Source organism: Sorex araneus, chromosome 4, assembly GCF_027595985.1.
Source record: "Sorex araneus isolate mSorAra2 chromosome 4, mSorAra2.pri, whole genome shotgun sequence".
Lineage (NCBI taxonomy): Eukaryota > Metazoa > Chordata > Mammalia > Eulipotyphla > Soricidae > Sorex > Sorex araneus.
In genome coordinates this window covers 194939052-194962153 of record NC_073305.1, presented here as the reverse complement: position 1 = coordinate 194962153, position 23102 = coordinate 194939052, and the positions used below count along the sequence as shown (strand labels likewise).

At 43.0% G+C, this 23102-nt stretch overlaps 1 protein-coding gene across 1 annotated transcript; it reads left to right on the top strand.

Annotated features, from left to right (window-relative positions):
* The first annotated feature begins 9233 nt into the window (after nucleotides 1–9233).
* On the top strand, nucleotides 9234–10178 carry LOC129404392 (olfactory receptor 2AE1-like). The gene has a single exon (XM_055136771.1). The coding sequence runs from the start codon at nucleotides 9234–9236 to the stop codon at nucleotides 10176–10178; it is 945 nt and encodes a 314-aa protein (XP_054992746.1).
* The last annotated feature ends 12924 nt before the right edge of the window (nucleotides 10179–23102 follow it).

Below are 23102 nucleotides of genomic sequence, written 5' to 3'. Positions count from 1 at the left end.
CTAACGGTGGCCTCGTTGGGGCTCCCTAGGATGACATCATCCATGTAGATGTACAGAACTACTTCTGTCATCTCTTGTATGGGTCTCAATAATGATGCCACATACTGTTGACAAAAGGGGGGGGCTATTTGCCATGCCTTGGGGCAGCACTGTCCATTCATATCTCTCATCTGGGCCTGAAAAATTGGTGCTGGGGATTGAGAAGGCCAATTTTTCACAATCATTTGGGTGTAGGGGGACGGAAAAAAGCAGTCTTTTATATGAAGAACAATTAGGAAGAGGCTACAATGGATGGCAGGGATCCAAGGCATTCCCCTCAAGGGGGTGCCCTGATTTCTTATTAGCTCATTAACCTTCCTAAAGTCCTGAAGCATTATTCACTTCCCTGAGGTTTTTCGGATGACAAACACAGGGGTTTTCCAGGGCCTAGTTGGCTGCCAAAGATGCCCCTGGGTCAGTTGTTCATTAACAAGCTCTTTAAAGCTTTTAGTTTTTCTAAGCTTAGGGGCCACTGTTCTGCCCACACTGGGGGTCCTGGGAGCCATGTAATATTCAGGTGCAGGGCAGCAGTGGTCTTTAGAATTGAGGGTGTTGACGCTGTGGTCACCCTGGAGATTGGGTAACCTGTGCACCAGGTAAGATCAAGACCTAAGAGATTAGCATCTAATCCTCTAGCAATTTGTGGGTGGTTAAACTCCGTGTTCCCATGAGGGTCTACCCTTGGAACATATCAGTGGTCTGGAGGGTAAATTGGTTTCTCAGCTGCCTGGGGGAAACTTGCTCTTGATGCTATTTTGGACTCTATCAACAAAGGTCAGGAGGTCTTCCCCACCTTTTGTCACAATCTGCCCAGAGGAGCCTCAGAAGGGCCTTTGTTAAGCTGCCTCCAGGCTGATATTGCCAAGGTGTGAACCTGATCTCGATAAGGATCTGAGATGGCTACCTGCTGGGCAACTGTGCTCCACTGATCTGCTGTTCCCCGACAGCTGCCCATAAGTTATGGGGATGGGGGGGGTTGGGCAGTAGCATTGCAGTCTGCCTGCATATGGCATTCTTCCTTAAAGAAGGTGCCCCACCTTATGAACTGGGTACTGGGGAGCACTGCTCTACACAGAGCTCTCCAGTCCGCAGTAGTGCAGGGCTGATGGGCTAGCCCCTGAGCGATGGTGTCAGCCCACAGGGAGTTGGGCCCATCCTCAGCCACTGCCTTTTTTAGCTCTTTCAAGTCCCCAGGTTCCCATGGATACCAAGCTGCTGGCAGGCTCCCCTGGGGTTAAGATTAACCTGGAAGGCCCAGAGGGGTTTCCAATAGTCCCTCTCCAGTCTTGGGTAGAAAAAGGTAATAGAGGGTCCTTCTGGAGGGGCAGGAGGGGCAGTGGGGCAAACAGGCTCAGGTCTATCTCCCCCATGAATTTCTCCAGCTATCTCATCTTCTATGTCCTGATCAGTAAGGGTCGGCCCTGCGACAGCTGCTTGGTTAGTATCTGGAGAGGCCCACTCTCTTTCCTCCCGGAAACATGCTTTTAAAGCTGCTACTGTTGCATGCAAACCTGGTGGGGGAATTTTGCCTGTTTTTTCCGTCTGTTCCCTGAAAAGCTTTTCTTTCTTTCTTTCTTTTTTGGTTTTTGGGTCACACCCGGCGATGCACAGGGGTTACTCCTGGCTCATGCACTCAGGAATTACTCCTGGCGGTGCTCGGGGGACCATATGGGATGCTGGGAATCGAACCTGGGTCGGCGGCGTGCAAGGCAAATGCCCTATCCGCTGTGCTATTGCTCCAGCTCCCTGAAAAGCTTTTCTAACTGATCCCAGGTGTCCCAGGAGAAGAGGTCCCCAGTGGGAACACACGGAGCTACCTCAAGGGTAGTGCCCCAGATCTTAGCTGAACTATCTTCAGAGAATTCTACACCCTGGCTCTTTAGCAGATAAGGTAGAGCTTTCAGAGCCTGGTGATGCACCTTCTGAATGGAGTTGCCCATGATATTAGGGAATCTAGTGGGGTCAAGAACGTCAGGGTAGATGATGGTCCCAGTAGGAGACCACTGAGGCAGAGGAAAGAATACAGAGGAGAGGCTCAGCAGCGCCTGCAATAAATGGTGACGGATGGAATGCTTGTTAACGAGTTCCTGCCGGTTGCACAGTTTTTCTTCTGTGGGGGACATGAGTTCACCTGGGGTTCACAGCAGTGACCCCGGAATTCTATCATGGGAGTCTTCTAGCTGCAAGTACCCTAGTGGCATTTCCGTGCTCTACCCGTGCCCGCGGGGAGAAAGGCAGTTGCTGCTGGCCTAACGAAAGCAATGTTCGAAAGTACACACGGCAGTAATGAGAAATATGCCAGGAAAAAGATGATAAGAATGCCAACGTTGTGTGGCAAAATACAGATATACGAGACAGATGCTAGGGACCTCATAGGCAGCGGGAGAAGCAAAAAATAAAGTGACAACTGACCGAATCAGTCCTGACCCGAGGAGGACTCTTCTGATAGTCTGCCTTACTATTGGGGGAAGAACTCTAGCTCCAGTTCATTCCCTCTGCCTGAATTTCCAGCCTGGTGTCTCCAATGCAGTCGTATATTTTACTGCATGGATTCGGGGTGGTCAGGGGATCATACCTTGCTCCAACAATGTCCGTGCTGTCCACGTCCACGCTGTCCCTGTTCAGGGCTCCAGATGTGAGGGTCCTGGCCAGTCGACCCTGGCAAACTGGGGTAGGATCCCCCAGCCACCAGACTTACTCCCTGTAGGAGAGGGAGTTGGAGAGGGAGAAGCCTCTGCCCTGACCCTATGTGCACCTCGGCTGCCCCCACCGCTGCCAGTGAGAAAGAGCTACACAGAGCAAGGAGAGTTGGAGGTCAAGCAACTCTCATTATATTGGCTCTTACACACTGATTTTTATAGTCAAACTTTAGGGTGGTGTGGATACTATGGACACCTGGTTATGAACTCTTGAAATAATCATTTTGCTGGGCCCTTTACAGATCTTAGCTAATGATTTATGTTCCCTGCCTCTCAAGATCGGGCATGCTAGCTTCAGACAAGTGGTGACTTTCAAGTTTATCTCATTATCTCCTCAACCAGGGCACCTTTCTGGGTGGAGTGCTGGCACAGGGCGTTAGGGTCAGATCTGTCTTAGGTTGCCTCCTCTGAAATCTTACCCATCTCTGGCTCTCCGACCTAGTGTTGCTAAAAGAAATTTGCAAGAAATCTGTCACACACACGAAAGGAAAAGAACTGAGAGTCCAGAAATACACACAAATACACACATATGAACAGCTTAAAGAGGAGGCTAGACTATCCAAGAGAAAAAGGGTGTTGTAGTCACTAAATTCACTTAAGAAAACTGGACAGCAACAAGCAAAATACTTCAATTGGATCATGATCTTAACTTTTCCAAAGAAGAAACAGAAGGCCAACAGGTATTTGAAAAGATATTCATTGCCACATATCAGGAAAACATAAACAAAATTGGTAATGAACAACTATCTCAGACCTGTTAAATAGTTTATATCAAAAAGGAAAAAAAAAACACTAACGTTGTATAGGTGAGGATGCAGAGAAAATTCACGCTGTTGGTAAAATGTTAACTGTGTGCTCATTCAAGAAAAGGCTAAAGATTCCTGGAAGTCTTCAGAGTAAAAACTGTGGCCAGAAAGGTAGCTCAATGGGTAGGTTTTTTGTCATGCAAGTGTCCACTCTGGGTCTAATTTCAGACTCCACATAGTGTTCGCTGAGCCCCACTGCAACCATCAGGAGTGACCCCTGAGCCAGGACTAAAGTATAGGTATCTTTAGAAGTGGCCCCAAACCAACAAAAAGTCTAGAGGAAAACATGACCAGTAATTTAAGATGATAGACGTCTCACATGTTCCCTGTGAATCTCAGGATGAATATCTAACCAGGGACATTATAATTTGTTTGTCTCCATGGAGAAATGGACTTTGGAAAAGATATTCCCATGTTACCCTTCTTGTCACACACCAAAATGTCTCAACGCCCAGCTCCCAGAAAGACCTGCAGACAAAGCCCTTTGGGAATGCTTAGCTCAGTGCCCAGGGCAAGTCTAATTGGCATCTTGAGGACTGGGTCTCCAGCAGAGGTTCAGGATGTGTCCCTGTGCTGGAATACCTCTGGTCAGATATTTAGTGTCCACAATTAGCCATAGCTGGCAGCCTGGTGCTCCGGGTAAGCAGATGTTTCCTATCTCACAAGTGGTGTCCCTCTTTCCTCTGCTTGGCTGAGTCCAGCTAAGTCTGTCCTCATTGTAAACTCTGTGAGTTTTGCTAAGGAAACATCCATGCAGTATGCAAGGAACTTATTCTAAGTCCGCAGTGCTCGAGCCCAATTCTTGTCTTATTCCAGACTGAGCTAACCAAGCAGAGCAGACCCTCAGTGATGCAACAAAGCTGAAAACTCAAACAAACCTTTTTTTGAGTCTGTACTCATTGATCTGGCATCAAGGTACTCTTAGGTGACATTCATTGACCTTCACCGTGACTGAGCTTTCATGCTCTGTGGGAGAGAGCGGGCATGCAGGTCTATGTTGAGTCAGTGGAAGTATATGTATGATTCCAAGTTCTATCAGTAGGGTAAAGAAGTTCAGTTCCTCTTTCCTGCTGGGTGCTGAGAGAGGTTAAAATCTGAGTTCAGATTATAAGAGCATCACAAAGTTCCATATGGTGCTCTTGGTATTGCTATGGTCACAAGAAACTTAGTGCAGACAATGGATGTGTGAACAATCTCCTCTCCGACATGCCCTCACTAGTTGAGATATCTGGGGTTAGTGAAGAAAGTCAGCAGAGCAGCCTGGGAAAAGGCTTCCTGGCATGAACAATAGGCAATACGTGAATCAGGGTGGATCCATCCTCCTCCATTTTCACTTTCCTGTTTGTTCTACTCACTGTAACTGCCAGGTAAGTGAAAGTCAGTGAATGAGTGATCCAGGAAGCATTTTAGAACTAGAGTATGTGGTGGCACTGTCAGTTTGTTTCCTTATCATTTTAGCTAGAAATTGATGTTGGTCAGTCCAGGAGGAGAGTGTCTTAGAAGGCAGAGAAAACCGAGGATTCCAGATAAGATTGTGAAAATGGGCACATCCTAAAGAGGAAGAAAGGCATAAATAAGTGCAGATAAATGAAGGGGGAAAAGGGAAGGATGTGGTACTAAAGTCAAAGAGGCACGTGTGGCTCTTAGTATTAAATTAGAATGACAGGAGTTAAAATTAGATCTTAATTATTCACAAGCTGAGTTTAGAGCCAAAAGGTTGAAATATGATCAATGGTTCTTATTGATCAAATTGCACTTTGTAAAATGTATTTATTTCTATTTTTATTTGCTTCAAAATGTACATCTTTAATCTGGAATTCTTGAAATCTCAAGAGATGTTTATAAGCACAACCACCAAGATGTGTAATTTTCTTTGGTAAGATAGAAGGTAGAGATTTTGGTAATAATTTTGGGTGGGTTTCATCATAAATAATAGCTCTCATTCTGATCAGTACTCATGTGAAAACTGAAATAAAAACCATCGAGGCATTTTTCTAGTTAAACATTTTATTTTAAAAATGTTTTATTCTAAAATTTTTAATTTATTATTTCTTCTCCCCCCTATCATTTCCAGCAATTATCAGGACTTACTTCTGACTCTGTGCTCAGAGATCAGTTATGAGAGGGTTCAGGGGGACTATATGGGATGCCATGGATCTACCTCCTCTTGGCTATGTGCAAGAAAAATACTCAGCCTCTTGTATTCTCGCTACCACCCTAGTTAAACCTTCTAATCTTGATTTTATTTGTTTGACTCATATTTGGAGACTCATTTCTGATTTGCTTTCAAGTATTTAAGTGTATATTTTTATATGTGTCTATGTGGCATCCATACACACCTTTTTTAAACCTTTCTGTAATATATTATATAATAATTTAATTTAAATAATATAATGTATTATATTATATGTAATATCTGACACTGTCACTGTCACTGTCATCCCATTGCTCATCGGTTTGTTCAAGTGGGCACCAATAGCATCTCTCATTGAGTGACTTATTATTACTGTTTTTGGCATATCCAATACGCACGGGTAGCTTGCCAGGCTCTGCTGCACGGGCTCGATAGTCTCGGTAGCTTGCCAGGCTCTTTGAGAGGGGCGGAGGAATTGAACTCGGGTCGGCCGCGTGAAAGGCGAAAGCCCAACCGCTGTGCAATCGCTCTAGCCTATATGTAATATAATGACAATAATTTTATTATATAATAAATAAATAACATAATAACATATATGACAAAAATAGATATAGCAACTGTAGCATTTTTGTCCCATTGTTCATCGATTTCCTCCAGCGGGCACCAGTAATGTCTCCATTGTGAGACTTGTTACTGTTTTTGGCATATCAAAAATGCTACAGTCAGCTTGCCAGGTTCAATGAGTTGGATAGTCTTGGTAGCTTGCCGGGCTCTCAGAGAGGGATGAAGCAATCGAACCTGGGTTGGCCAAACGCAAGGCAAATGCCCTATCTGCTGTGTTATAGCTCCAGTATACAATTATTATGTTTTATATATTATATATATTATCATTGATATTAAATATAATTATATCTATTGTTTATTGTCTGGTTAATTCTGACAATGAACAATAGATATAATTATGTTTAATAGTAATGATGACATAATATGTAAAACATAATAATTGTATAATAATAAATTTCATTTATATGACAATAATAATTATTATTGAATAACCCTGAGATACACAGTTACAAAGTTGTTCATGATTGGATTTCAGTCATAGAATGTTCCAACACCCTTTCCTTCACCAGTGTACATTTCCACCTCCAATGTCCCCAGCTTCCCTCTCGCCACCAATTCCCCCTTCAGCCTGATTCTGATTCTTTGCCTCAATCTGTCTCTGTCTCTCTCTGTCTCTCTTTCTACCTTCCATTCAGCTCCCCCTGTCTCTCTTTATCTCTTTTCCCTATACACACATTTTGGGCTACACTAAATTGCTTAATAAGGACAGTACCAGCTTTCTTCCATCTAAGATGATACAATAATTTCATGTCTAAAACTCCAAACATATTAATATTATCCCAAGAAGAGGATATAAAACAATAAGAGGTAGTAACAATAAGGGGACATCAATAAAATTTCTTATTTATCTTTGTTGAGATATATCCTGCAACTATCTAACTTGTGCTACTCTTTCATATCTTGTGTCAAATACTCAGATATAAGGTTGAGTCTAAATTTATGTTAAAAATAATTATGGTTGGGGCTGGAGCAATAGCACAGCGAATAGAGCATTTGCCTTGCACGTGGCTGACCCGGGAAAAATTCCCAGCATCCCATATGGTCCCCTGAGCACCACCAGGAGTAATTCCTGAGTGCAGATCCAGGAGTAATCCCTGTGCGTGCCCAAGTGTGGCCCAAAAAGAAAAAAAATATGGTTAAGGAGGAGATATCAAAATACTTGGTATGTACTTTTTGTAATTTTTTTTTTGCTTTTTGGGTCGCACCCAGTGATGCTCAGAGTTACTTCTGGCTCTGCACTCAGGAATTACTCCTGGTGGTGTTCAGGGGACCATATGAGATTATGGGGATGGAATCAGGGTTGGCTATGTGCAAGGCAAATGCCCTACTTGAAGTACTATTGCTCTGGCCTGTAATTCTCTTTTTTTTTCTTTTTTGGTCACACCTGGTGATGCACAGGAGTTACTCCTGACTGTGAACTTAGGAATTACTCCGGGCGGTGCTCGGGGGACATATGGGATGCTGGGAATAGAACCCAGGTCAGCCGTGTGAAGGCAAACAGCTTGCATGCTGTGTTATTGCTCCAGCCCCAGGCTCTGTAATTTTTATCAAAAGGAATTAATGCCCATAACCATTACATTTTTTCTGTAGGTTATTGTAATAAATATGAAAGTTAATGTCTGTATGCCCAGAAACTCATTCATTTTTTTTCTTATTAGTGAGTCACAGTGAGGGTAGTTATAGATTCAAACATTTCGTGCTTGGTTTTCCCTCATGCAGTGTTTGGGAGCCCATCCCTCCACCAGTGTCCATTCTCCACCACCAATGAACCCAGTATCCCTCCCACCCCCAGTCCCATCCCCCCCCCCCCGCCTCTGTGGCAGGACATTCCAATATGTTCTCTCTCTCTCTCCTTTTGGGTGTTGTGGTTGGCAATAGGGGTATTGAGTGGCCATCATGTTTGGTCACTAGTCTACTTTCAGCACGCATTTCCCTTACCACGCGGGATCTCCCATCACATTTTACTTGGTGTTCCCTTCTCCATTTGGTATGACTTTACCCCAGCGTGTAAGGCCAACTTCCAAGCTGTGGAGTCAACCTCCTGGTATTATATATTACTATTCCAAGTATTAGTCTCCTACTCTGTTATTTTATATTCCAAAGATGAGTGCAATCTTTCTGTGTCTGTCCCTCTCTTTCTAGCTCATTTCACTTAGCATGATACTTTCCATGTTGATCCACTTATATGCAAAGTTCATGACTTCCTCTTTTCTAACAGCTGCATAGCATTCCATTGTATACATGTACCAGAGAAACTCATTCATTTTAATATGTGTGAGTATGTATCTCTGTATTTCTTGCTTAATGATAAGAAATTTGTTGAGGTTTAACATGTATGGAGAGTATAACTTGTTGAGTTTGAAATTGCTGAGTCCATAATCCTTGCTTAAAGAGAAGAAATAATGACTTACTTGCTAGGGAATGCCAGGTACCACCTGCAAAAATCATGGTCCCCTGAGCACAGCCAGAGCAAACTCCATGCACCTAGCCTAAACACAGTGGGTGATGTGACTCAAGATTAAAACTATATGTATAGTCCATAGGGGACTGGGGATATAGAGTAGCTATGGGACGCCTACTTTGCATGCAATGACCTGCGTTTAGACCCCTGTACCTCATGTGGATCCTGAGCGTCACAGGAGTGATCATGAGCACAGAGTCAAGAGTCAGGCCTGAGCATGTCAGGGTGTGGCACAGGCATTAATAAAAATAGACCATGAATAGTGTGTCATCTCAGAATTTCATGTGTATGAAGCTCTATCTCTTTTCTTAATATAATCTTAATAATTAGAATTGAGAGAAGAGGTGGAACATTTTTCTTTCCAAAAATTCTTTCTTAGATCAAAAAGTGCTTATTGTTTAATTACTAAACTCAGCATTTCTAATATTCATCCACGCTCACTTCTTGAGTCCACAGGACTGGGCAGGGCGATGAGGCAGAGCAATCAGTCCTCGTTGGCCGACTTCATCCTTGAAGGGCTCTTCGATGACTCCCTCACCCACATCTTTCTTTTCTCCTTGACCATGGTGGTTGTCCTTGTTGCTTTGAGTTGCAACTCCCTAACCATTCTCCTCATCTGTGCTGACCCCCGGCTGCACACCCCCATGTACTTCCTGCTCAGCCAGCTCTCCCTCATGGACCTGATGTTCCTCATCACCACCATCCCCAAGATGGCTGCCAACTACCTGTCCGGCAGGAAGTCCATCTCCTTCGTGGGCTGTGCTACCCAGCACTTCCTCTACGTGGCAGTGGCAGGGGCCGAGTGTGTGCTCCTGACTCTCATGTCCTATGACCGTTATGTTGCCATCTGTCACCCACTGCATTATGCTGTTATCATGAGCAGGAAGGTGGCTCTGATGATGGCTGTCACCTCATGGTTGGGAGCATCCATGAACTCCTTCATTCATACCATGATATTGATGCACTTCCCTTTCTGTGGGTCTCGAACAATCCACCACTTCTATTGTGAGTTTCCAGCTCTTCTGAAATCAGTCTGTGGAGACATCACTGTTTATGAGAAGACGGTTTACATCAGCACCGTTCTAGTTCTTGTTTTCCCCGTCTTCTTGGTCTCTACCTCCTATGGCTTCATCCTCCACAGCGTCATTCAGATGCGATCTGCTGGGAGTAAGAGAAATGCCTTTGCCACTTGTAGCTCTCATCTGACTGTGGTTTCTCTCTGGTTTGGTACCTGCATCTTCTCGTATATGAGACCCAGGTCCCAGCGCACTCCACTGCAAGATAAGATTGGTTCCGTGTTCTATAGCATCATCACCCCGACCCTGAATCCTCTGATTTATATTCTCCGCAATAAGGATGTGGCTAAGGCAATGAAGAAATTGCTAGGGAGAGATGTCGTCACAGAAAGACGATGACTGTTGTATCTAAGAGCAAGACTGATGGGATGTGCCAGTGCATATGCACTCACATCCCTGCATGCAATCTTAGTATAGACACACCAGCATGGACACACTCACTTCCCTGCACGCAATCCTGTGAATACACATCCCCATGGTTTGACTTTGTCTGCGATTTTTCATGGACTATTTTAGAAATGCTCCCTAAGAGGAATATCACAGAGGGGAAATAAGGTCTCCTCTTAGTCCTTGCATCCTTTTACTTTGTGGCTCACTCTGATCAATGAGTGAGGAGTGGGGGAAGAAGCTGTTGCTTTTCTGCACTGTCCAGTTACTGTTGGCTATTTTGACATGCATTGCTGAAAATGTTGTAATTCTCATGAAACTTGCAGTTCGCCCATTCCCAGGAATATGTGAGAGAAATGTTGGGCTTGGCTTCAGACCACATAACAGAGTGAGTACACGGTAACTGATTTTCCCTTACACTTAAAATTTCCCTTGCTGTTGTACAGTGAATTATTGTAAGCATCAACTCGTCAATGAGAGCCCTCCCTGGCCCTGAGATGCTTCCATGAGTTTTTTTTCTTTTTGTGTCACACCCAGCGATGCTCAGGGGTTACTCCTGGCTTTGCACTCAGGAATTACTCCTGGCAGTGCTCAGGGGACCGTATGGGATGCTGGGAATTGAACCTTGGTCCGCCGCGTTCCAGTTAAATGCCCTACCCACTGTGCTATGGCTCAGCCCCCTCATGTGTTTAATTCTTCTCAGAAGTCTTTAAGTCTCGCGCTCCACCGAGACTCGACCCAGGCGGCCACACTTTGGTGCAGCCTCTTTGCTGCTGATTGACCAAGATCCGGAGGCCAGCTAGACTACTTTTGGTCCGAGAAACTGCTTGCAGTCATATCTTTAGACTGTGAACGAAGCCATTGCCCGATACTGCCCCAGGAAGAGAAATGATGAAATTTCTAACATAAATCTCCCTGTACTTAATTACTAAAATACAGAAATACTAAACCGAGTGGCCGCGGTGGCCACACAACATCATATATCTTCATTCTCAGTTATGGAAAACTGATTATCAAATGCTTCCTTGTCATAGGACTGTTTTTTTGTGGGGAGAAACTCCAACAATAGTGTGATTTGTGTTGAAATATGGAAAGTAATCAAGGTAAAGAGAAAATGGGGTGAAGTTTATCAGTTGCACAGGCGGGGTAGGGGTGGGGGGTGGGAGGTATACTGGGGTTTTTGGTGATGGAATATGGGCACTGGTGAAGGGATGGGTGTTTGAGCATTGTATAACTGAGACATAGCCTGAGAACGTTGTAACTTTCCACATGGTGATTCAATAAAATAATTTTTAAAAAGTCTTTAAGTCTCCTATCCCCTTGCCACGGGAGTAGTCATTAACTCAAGAACCTTGGCTCCTTCCAGAGTGAAATATTTAGCACCAAGGTCTGAACGTGAGTTCATCCCATTGTTACAAAACTGTTGTTGTCCTGAGTAATTTCAGTGGAACTGAAGTGGGAAATGACATTTTTCTACCCACACACCACCTTCCATCTATATATGTATACAGAAAAGCATGAATTGACAGTGGTATATGAAATTCCAATCTCAGGGCCAGAGTGATAGTACAATGTGTAGGATATTTGCCTGACATACAGCCAACCTGTGTTCCATCCCCAGTAGTTTATAAGTTTCTTTGATTTCCAACAGGAGTTATCCTTAAGTGCAGAGCTAAGAGTAAACCATGAATACTTCTGGGTGTGGCCCCCAAACCAAAAATATTTAAATATTCCAATCTCAACCCTGAGATCTATTCTGGTCGTTCTACACACACCACAATAATTATCATGTTCATAAAAGTTAGTTTGAAAAGTATAGTCAAAATGACATCTGCACTTATATGTTCATCACAGCACTGTTTACAATAGCCAGAATCAGGAAAAAAACCAAGTGCCTTAGAACAGATGACTGGTTAAAAAAACTTTGAAACATCTATACAATGGAATACTATGCAGCTTTTAGAAAAAAATGAAGTCATGAACTTTGCATATAAGTGGATCAACATAGAAAATTTCAAGCTAAGTGAAATGAGTCAGAAAAAGAGAGACAGACATAGTAAGATTGCACTCATCTGAGGAATATAAAATAACAGAGTAGGAGACTAATACCCAAGAATGGTAGAAATAAGTACCAGGAGGTTGGCTCCATGGCTTGGAAGCTGGCCTCACATGCTGGGGAAAAGGCAGCTCAGATAGAGAAGGGAACACCAAGAAAAATGTGGTTGGAGACCATGCGCTAGAAGGGAGATGCGTGCTGAAAGTAGACTAGAGACTGTACACAATAGCCATTCAACACCCCTATTGCAAACCACAGCACTCAATTGGAGATAGAGAACAAAAGGGAGTGGGGTGGGGGGATATGGGTTTGGGGTGGAAGGATACTGGGTTTGTTTGTGGTGGAGAATGGGCACTGGTGGAGGGAAGGGTTCTCAAAAATTGTATGAGGGAAAAAGGAGCACGAAAATCTGTAAATCTGTAACTGTACCCTCAGGGTGATTCACTTTAAAAAATAAATTAAAATAAAGTTTGTTTGATAAAATTTTAAGATATTTTCATTGAACTGCTTCCTTTATAACATACAAAACCCAGGAAATAAATGTAGTACACATCAAGGGCAATCAGCAAAGTCAATCTTCATTTCTGGGATTAACTCACAAAGGAATTTGAGCTCTTTGGCATTCTGGAATGCAGGATTCTCAAAGAACATTTGTAGATTCAGGCTCCACTCGTGTCCCTCCTCCCGGCTCAACCTTTAGAACAAAGGGCTACCCTGGGACAAGCATTACTTAGTTTTTAAATTTCACAGGAATCTGCAGCAGTGAAACAAGCACAGTAAAACTGATATAGGAAACATGGCCAGCAAAAATGCAAAATAGAGAATATATGTGGAGAACACTAATGTTTGAGAAAATACATATAGTTTTTATTTTTTTGGCCAGAACTGGTGGTGCTCAAGACTTACTCACAGCTATGAACTCAGAAATCACTTCTGGCAAGCTCAGGGCATAATATGCCATTGGGAATCAAACCTGGGTTAGTCAGTACAAGGCTTTCTAAACTACATCACATCAATAATAATAGAAAGAAAAGTACCCAAAGAAATAAAAAATACTGGCAGCCTAATGGTTCCTTCAGACTTCCAGATACCCCAAAATTGCTGCTATGTCTTAGGCCAGACCCCAATAACTTGGGGCCAAGCTTACCCAGAAATTAAATGGCCAAAAGTTAGGTATGTGGGAGCCATCCCCAAAAACCACCTCCGGCTCACCTATACAAGCTTATTTATTGGCCTTATTTCAGAGACCCATAAATCTCAAAAGAGATCAAAGGCCCCCATTAGGACTGGTGGTGTGGAGCAAAGCGGGCAAGCAGACACACCATGCAAGACATATGTCAATAATTTATTTCCCTGGGAAAGATGAAAACAAGGGCCATTATCCAAAGACATACAGAAGAATCGCCAAACCAAGTGTGAGGGGTGCGTCAGACATGGGCAGTCATCATCCCTCCACCTGTCACCTAAAAATCCCGGTGACTGCCAGCTTCCAGAACCCAGTGAGAAGTGCAGGCTGTCTTCACTGGTGCATCTTGGAGAGGTGGGTGGGTTGAGATTCTGTGGCCAAGACCCAGAGAGTATAAACTAAAGCTCTTAGAAGAGAACGACACAGAATTTCCTGGACATTATATTCTATCCACAACAAACAATACAAAACAAATTGACCTCTAGCATTGCCTTTTCAGCAGGTTTGAGCAGTTGTGGGACCGGTGTCAATGTATCGAATATAACCAAAGAGAGAGAGAGTATGGGGGAAATTGTCTGCCACACAGGCAGTGGTAGGTCTGGAATGGGGTAGGGGGTAGTGAATACTGAGGATTTTGGTGGTGGAAAATGTGCACTGGTAAAGTGATGGGTGTTTGATGATTGTATGACTGAAGCTCAATCATAGAAGCTTTGTAACTGTATCTCACGGTGAATCAATAAATAGGGGGGAAATAATAATCAGATAAGAAAATAAACTTTCTGAATTAAAATATTAATGTGGAGTTCATGCCCAATTCAATCAGCTTAATCAATGGTCAAGTAAATATCAGTACTCCTACAATAAAAAGAAAATAAATAAAATTATTTAGTAGTTTCACTCATAAGTGAAAAAGAAAGCACATGGGCAAAAAACACCAAAATTTGGTATTCTGCAAGACTTGGTGATTCTGTAGTGATCATGGAGGAAAGAATGTGTGGGTGTATTATATCAGCAGCTGGCCTATCGGAGAAGGTGTGATTCCACTAGGACTTCAACTGTGGGTCAGTGAGTCGGCTATACACAGAGCAGTGTAAAGCACTACTTGTGAGTTCATAGGATTGTTGGCCAATTATGAACTAGTTTAAAAATCAGTAATGGACTTATATATAATTGATGAGCTAGAAGAAAAAAGACCTTGAAAAGAAATCCATTCAACTCAAAAGGGAATGATTTATCTTTATGCCATAGTATTATGTATTATCATGCTACAATAAATATACAGAGATTTATTGAGGTATATATATATATGTATATATATATATTGGGTATCCCAAAGAGGAATTGAAAGAGCTGTGCTGCGAATATCATGACTCACTCAATTTAGAGAAGAAATCCGGAGTTCTGACCTCCATCGACGGTCAAGAATCAGGGATGCTGTCTCATTTGCGAAGGCATCAAAAATCAGATGTGCGGTCATGTAATGCGATTTAGAGACGATCGCTGGAGTAGAGCTGTTATGGAATGGATTCCATTGGGAGTCAGAGGACCTCGTGGCCGCTCACCAACTAGATGGTCAGATTTCTTCGTCAAATCCCTGAACGAACGATTTGAGGCTCTTCCTGTTCCTGGACAAGCAGATATCATTGGGCTGCACGAGCACTCGACAGGGACAATGGAGATGTTACTGGCGCCCACTCGAGCAAATCGAAGATCAACGGGAAAACAAGTGATACAAGTGATATATATTGAAACATCACGAATAATCAGGATGCATAGGGCCGAAGTGATAGTACGGTGGGTAGGCTGTTTGCCTTGCATGTGGCCAAGCTGGGTTTGATCCTGGGCATCCTATATAGTCTCCCAAGCACTGTCAGGAGTAATTCCTGAGTGAACAGCCTGGAGTAACCCCCGGACATGGTCTGGTGTGGTCCAAATCAAACAGAAACCAAATGAACAAACAAAAACCCCTCAAGCCCCCAAAATCAGCGTGTATGAAAGCACATAATATTGCAATGCAAGACATTATGTGTTAATTAAACAATGAACATAAAATGTGTGCTTGAAATGTATGAAAGAGAATTAAATACCAAGGAATAAATGTCACAAAAGTAGAAAATGACCTCGACATTGAAAGCACCAAGATGTTGCTGAAACAAAAGACACAGTAAAATGGAACCTACGCCAGCACCACACCCTCCTCCCATGTCTGCTTCCTACCACTATTTCCCCGGGGTCCCAATTCCCTCCCCAACACTCCCCCAGTGGCAGGTTCCTACTGAAGATGAGGCCTGTGTTTCTGTTGTCTTTGGCATCATCTTATCTGCACTATGGAACCTGGGGAAATGAGAGTCATGTGGGCACAGAGGCTGGGTCTTCCTCACACTGTGTTCTCTAAAGGATTGGGCAATTTGGGGCTATCGAGTTCCCAGACAAAAACATAGCCAGCATTCTAAGAAGTGTGTGTATTCATGGCTAATGGGCCCTTGGAGAAGATAGTCCTTGTCCTCAGGGTCACACAGTTCATATCTCACCCTCCTGAGCCTGTAATCACAAGGGAAGCCTTTTGGGTTGCTGTTCTCAGTGGCACCTTGTCAGGAAGAGATGCAGGATGGGTCCCCTGGGTTGAAATCCCTAGTGCCTCAGTTTGCCTTAGCTGACATCATGGTTTCCCTGGGTTAGTGGCTGTTTCATATACACACATGCCCCTCCTCTACTCTCACTAATAGCTTGCATCATGCCAGACCTGTGATTTCTGCTCTGGATACATCTTTGTAACTAGGAAGGGATTGAGAACACCAACACTATCAAATTCCTGTTTTTGCAAATCCGGATGAACAGATAAGTCCAAGGATGCCGTGAGTGATCCCAACTCAGCAAATCCACAACAGGTTTTCTTTTTTTACTTTGGCCACACCTGTCGGTGCTCAGGGTTTTCTTTTTGTTCTGTGCTCAGGGATCACTCCTGCAGGGTTCAGGAGACCATATGGGGTATTGGAGATTGAACTCAGTCTAGTTGTGTGCAAGGCTAATGTCCTAACCGCTCTTCTTCACTCTAGATCCTATCTTTGACAGTTCCTTTGGTTGATAAAACTGTCTTTCAAAGCAGCCTTTAAGTTCATGGAGACCCTCATTGCCCCAGATCTGATGGAGCGATTGGGATAGAGAGGGATGCAGATACCCACTAAGGGGCAGAGCAAGGAGATGCAGGACTCCAAGTCCCTACTTAGAAAGGTTAAAGATCAGTTACTTGATCTGTCTGCTGGATGTCACTGGAGGTCACACATCAGAGTCCAGATTGTAAGAGCATCGCACACTTTTGTGTTTTAACTTGTTGCTGCAGCTACTCTGGAGGATCAGAGTAAACAATACCTGTGTGGGCAGTGTCCTCTCTGCCAATCTCCCAGGAAGTTGGGTTTTCTTGAGTTGGAGAGTGGCGTCTCACAGCGTCTCAGAAAAAGCTACTTTGGGTGACCAGTAACTAATATGGGAGTCATTGATCTCACCGAGTGTGGTCCTCTCTCTTCCCCATTGCATTTTTATACTTGCTTTTCCCACAGTCTCTCCGGAAAACCCAGGCCAGGTAAGTTTATTTGGCTTGTGAGTTTATCTAGGAGACTCCCATTTGGAATGAGGTATCCTGTGGAATGATCATCTCTTCCCTTACCTGAGAGCAGTATTGAACCAATCTAGGAGATAAATTTTCCAGAAGAATGGGTGGGGAGAAAAGCCACTGGGGGGTGGGGAGTTCAAAGGAAAAACATGAGATTAGCAGGAAGTATGTCTTGGGAGAAAGAGAGGCATGAATCAGATGGTAGGAAAAGAAAATTTTTGCTAATGAGGGAAGAGGGATGCAGAGTGCGGTGAGAGGAAAGTCCCTGTTTCCTAAGCAAAAGGACATGGGTGGACTTCTCCGCAGGTTAGAGGTGATGTGTAATGGGATCACATGGAGAATGGAGCTCTCAGTCCATAGAAGGTAAAGGAACAAGCTAAGCCTTTGGTGATCCATTTTGATTGTTATTTTTCTGTTGGGCCTCATCACACATGTCAGTTTCTCATTCTGATCCCTATTTTCATGAGAGTGAAACATCAATTTAATTCAGAAACCTGCCTGAGTAATTGTTACAATCCTGGTTTTATCAGCATGATCCATGGTTTGAAAATTCTCAGTTCTGTTTTTACAGGACACATTTCTGTTTGTTTTCTGGGATGCGTCTGGGGATCCCCCCACCATTTCTCCTTGTCTCCAAATGACGACAATACTGAGTTACTCTCCTAACCTAACTGACACAGTCTTCTTCCATACAATGAAATTCTCCTAACCTATCACGGGAATCTTGTCGCAAGACTATTTTGTTTATATGTGTATGACAATTATTTTAGTATTTAGTGATAGGTTATAAAAAGTTGCATAAGGCTCAGGAAATGAGCATCACCCCACAAGAGAACAGAAATTTATATTTGTTCTGGGAAAAGAAAGAAAGATATTTGCAGTTTTAGATGGGATATTTATTTATTTATCTATTTATTTTTGTCCATACTTGGTGGTGCTCAAGGCTACTCCTGGCACTGCACTCAGGGTTCACTCTTGGAGGCCTCAGAGGACCATATGGGTTGCCAGGGTTTCAACTTGGTTGACAGTGAGACAATATGCAAGACAAATGCCTTACCCACTGTACAGCCTGTTGGGCCCCTGTGTGGGAGAGTTTAATGTGTTAGGCAAAGGACAACCTATTGTGCATGTGTTTGGATGAAGCATGGCTTAAGGAGATGTGTGTGTGTGTGTGTGTGTGTGTGTGTGTGTGTGTGTAATAAACATGGAAAGACTCTGGTGACTGAGGAATATGTCACAGTGGCCAGGATGAACCAGGACCTTTCCTTGTCCGTGTTAGATGTTTCTGGTCCATGTGGGTGACTCAGGGCCACAGGGTGCAGAGCACACACAGTTCTTTTACTCTTCTGCGATTGCTCCTCCCAGCTGCCCCATGATGTAGCTGCCTCCACCCCTCTCACCTTCAGCTCCTGATGTTTCCTGTCAGATGTGTGTGTTTTGCTCCTTTAAGAAAGACCCAGATTCCCAGTCACTCCCCAGCCTTGAGTGTTTCAGATGCATGAATAGCTGAAATGTGTTCTTGTCTTCCTGGTGGGCATCAGCTCAGGCAGTGGGGTCCAGTATATCTCCTCCTAGACTACACAGACATCGTCTGTTCCTGACTCTGCCTGTCCCGGGACTACACATTCTGGCCTCAAGTAAAACGAGGGCCATTTTCTGGCACCACAAAAATCGAAGATTGAAAGATGTCAGGTTTCCATAGATTACTCACTAGTTTCAAAATTGTTAATGCCAGTTTCTGTAACGATCCATCAAGTACATGTGTGCTTAATCTTAATGGTTTGCTTTTGATTAAATCCTTCAGATATAAGAAGCCTAAATAGTATTTCAACAAATATACTTATATATGGGTGTACAACAGTTCATATGCACGGTTATACATAGATGAGCATATGTCTGTTTATTTTATGTTGCTTTTCCATGAACACCTGTAATATATGTGTATACATTTCTTTTTTTTAAAATCCCCAATGTCTTGTATTTAAATAGTCTTTAAAAATTTATCTTTCCCTTGCACTTTACAGAAACACCCTGGTTTACAAAGTTTTTCATAATATTTTTTCCAGGTACTCAATATTCCAACAGCATCCCACTACCATTCTACCTTGCATCCACATTGTCTCCAATTTTCCTGACCACCACTTAAGCCTGCTTTCATAGCAGACCCTCACTAATTTATTTTATATTGCTTGTTATCAATAATTTACTAACAAAAAGATAAAAATTCTCTCTTAGAAGAAATTTAATGAAGATTGTTGCATCTCACCATGGAGACATTAAGACCTTGTACAAGAGATTTTATTTTTATTTTTTTTTAATTTTTAATTAGTGAATCACTGTGAAGGTACAGTTACAGATTTATACATTTTTGTGCTCATGTTTCCCCCATACAAAGTTCGAGAACCCATCCCTTCACCAGTGCCCATTCTGCACCACCAGTAAACCCAGCGTCCCTCCCACCCTCCCCAGTCCCGTCTCCCCCCACCCCAAACTGCCACTATGGCAGGGTATTCCCTTTCATTCTCTCTCTCTGATTAGGTGTTGTGGTTTGCAATAAAGGTGTTGAGCGGCCATTGCGTTCAGTCTCTAGTCTACATTCGGCACACGTCACCCCTCCCCTGCATGACCTCCGACCACATTTTACTTGGTGTTCCCTTCTCTGAGTTGCCCAGAATGAGAGACCAGCCTCCAAGCCATGGAGTCAACATCCTAGTACTTATTTCTACTATTCTTGGGTGTTAGACTCCTAGTCTATTATTCTATATTCCACAGATGAGTGCAAACTTTCTATGTCTGTCTCTCTCTTTCTGACTCATTTCACTTATCATGATACTTTCCATGCTGATCCACTTATATGCAAACTTCATGACTTCATTTTTTCTAACAGCTGCATAGTATTCCATTGTATAGATGCTTGTACAAGAGATTTCTAAGATGTTGTTACATGTTAAGCCTTCTGTATTGATATTTTGTTAATCAGGATTGGTTGCGTTCTACAGTATATTCCCAGTTAATCTGATATGCTACTCTTGGTTTATCAGTGTTTTAGATTTTGAGATGTTGCACATGTGCTCCAGGAAATCAAAAAATTTTAAATGGGTGATACAGCTAGAGTTGAATTTTTAACTGGAGGGCAGTTTTCGGGCTGCTGGGGCTTCTGGATCTACATGGAGATGGGGGGAGATAGTCCATTCCTGACTTCCTGAAAGCCTGATTATTTCAGCCACAAAACCCACATGCCTGAGTTATTCAGCAGATTAATTTCTGGGTGAGGCTTGACCCAAGCAGAGAAGTCTGTCCTGTAACAGGCTGACATTTGTGGAGTATGGCAGTTTTTTGTTGCCAGGGCTGTATGGGCAGGCACTGGTTGACCCACCTCCTCCAAGGTGCCCAGAGTAACTCAGCCTTGTGCAGGGTTGGAAGAATCTCTGCAATTTGTTGGGGTTTTTTTTAGATGTATTTATATGTCTTTGGATGATGGTTTGTGAATGAGCTTATTTGGCGCTGGAGATGGTTTACAGGCATGACTTCCAGGAATTCTAAAAATACAGAAGGATGGGGGAGGTAGCCCATCTTCGATTCAGTGAAAGCGTGGAGATTTGCAACTAAACCCGGATATCTGAAGTTTTAAAAAAAATTATTTTATTGAATCACCGTGAGATAGTTACAAGCTTTCATTTTTGGGTTACAGTCTCACAATAATAAAACACCCATCGCTCCATTAGTGCACATTCCCTACCACAATTATCTCGGGTATACCCCCCCTTTCCCACAATCCTCCTGCCTCCGTGGCAGACAATATTCCACATAATCTCTCTCTACTTTTGGGCATTATGGCTTGCAATACGGACACTGAGAGGCATTATGTTTGGTCCTTTACCTATGTTCAGCATGCATCTTCCATCCCAACTGGTCCCCCAACCATTATTTTCTTAGTGATCCCTTCTCTATTCCATCTGCCTTCTCCCCTCCACTCATGAAGCAGTCTTTCTGCTATGGGGCAATCCTCCAGGCCCTTGTATCTACTGTCCTTGGGTATCACCCTCATGTGATGTTATTCTATACACCACAAATGAGTGCAGTCCTTCTATGTCTGTCCCTCTCTTTCTGACTCATTTCACTAAGCATGATACTCTCCGTGTCTATCCATTTGTAAGCAAATTTCATGACTTTATCTCCTAACAGCTGCATAGTATTCCATTGTGTAGATGTACCAAAATTTCTTTAACCAGTCATCTGTTTTAGGGGCTTGAGTTGTTTCCATATTTTGGCTATTGTGAACAATGCTGCAATTAACTTATAGATAATTTCTACTGTGCTTTCTTGCAACTCGGGATATATTCCCAGAAATGATATTTGGGGTCATGTGGAAGCTCAATTTCTAGTTTTTGAAGGACTGTACATATTGTTTTCCAGAAAGGCTGGACCAGTTGATATACCCACCAACAGTGAAAGAGCATCCCTTTCCCACCACCATCCATGTAGTACTGGTTGCTTTTGTTCTTTTAAATGTGTGCCAGTCTCTGTGGTGTGAGATGATATTTCATTGTTGTTTTGATTTGCATCTCCCTGATGACTAGTGATGTGGAGCATTTTCTCATGTGCCTTTTGGCCATTTGTATTTCTTTTTTGAGACAATTTCTGTTCATTTCTTCTCCCCATTTTTGATGGGGTTGGAGGCTTTTTCTTATACAATTCCACTAGTGTCTTGTATATCCTGGATATTAATCCTTTATCAGGTGGATATTGGGTAAATATTCTTTCTCATTCTGTGGACTCTTTATGTATTTTGTTTTTTTTTTTTATTTTGCTTTCTGGGTCACACCTGGCGATGCACAGGGGTTACTCCTGGCTCTGCACTCAGGAATTACTCCTGGCGGTGCTCAGGGGACCATATAGGATGCTGGGAATTGAACCCGGGTTGGCCACATGCAAGGCAAATGCCCTACCCGCTGTGCTATATCACTCCAGCCCCTCTTTCTGTATTTTGGTCACTGTTTATTTTTTTTTGAAGTGCAGAAACTTCTAAGTTTGATGTAGTCCCATTTGTTTATGTTTGCTTCCACTTGCATGGTCAGTGCTATTTCATCCTTAAAGATGTTTTTAGCTTCAATGTCATGGAGAGTTTTGCCTACATTTTCTTCTATGTACCTTGTAGATTCATGTCTGATATTTTGGTATTTAATCCACTTTTTTTTTTTTGCTTTTTGGGTCACACTCAGTGACGCTCAGGGGTTACTCCTGGCTTTGCACTCAGGAATTACTCCTGGCAGTGCTTGGGGGACCATATGGGATGCCGGGGATTGAACCCGGGTCGGCCGCATGCAAGGCAAACGCCCTACCCGCTGTGCTATCGCTCCGGCCCCGGTATTTAATCCACTTTGATCTGACTTTTGTGCCTGGCATTAGACAGAGGTCAGAGTTCATTTTTTGCAGATAGCTATCCAGTTTTCCCAGCACCACTTGTTGAAGAGGCTTTCCTTGTTCCACTCTGCATTTCTTGCTCCTTTGTCAAAGGTTAAGTGACAAAGGAAGTATTTGGGGGTCTATGACAGGATATTCAACTCTGTTCCATTGGTGGGCAGGTCTGTTTTTATCCCAATACCATACTGTTTTAATTACTACTGCTTTTAGTAGAGTTTGAAGTTGGGGAATGTGATGACACCCATCTTCTTTTTTACAAGGATTGCTTTAGATATTTGTGGGGGTCTACTGTTCCATATTAATTTCAGGAGTGTCTTGTCTATTTCTCTGAAAAATGTCATGGTATCCTGATAGGTACTGCATTAAATTTGTATAGTGCTTTGGGCAGTATTGCCATTTTTATAATGTTAATTCTCCCTATCCATAAGCAGGAGATGTGTCTCCATTTCCTAGTGTCCACTTTTATTTCTTGAAGTAGTGTTTTGTAATTTTTCTTGTATAGGTCCTGCACCTCTTTGGTTAAGCTGATTCCAAGGTACTTGATTTTCTGAGGTACTATTGGGAACGGGATTTTTTAAAATAATTCTTCTCTTTCATTAT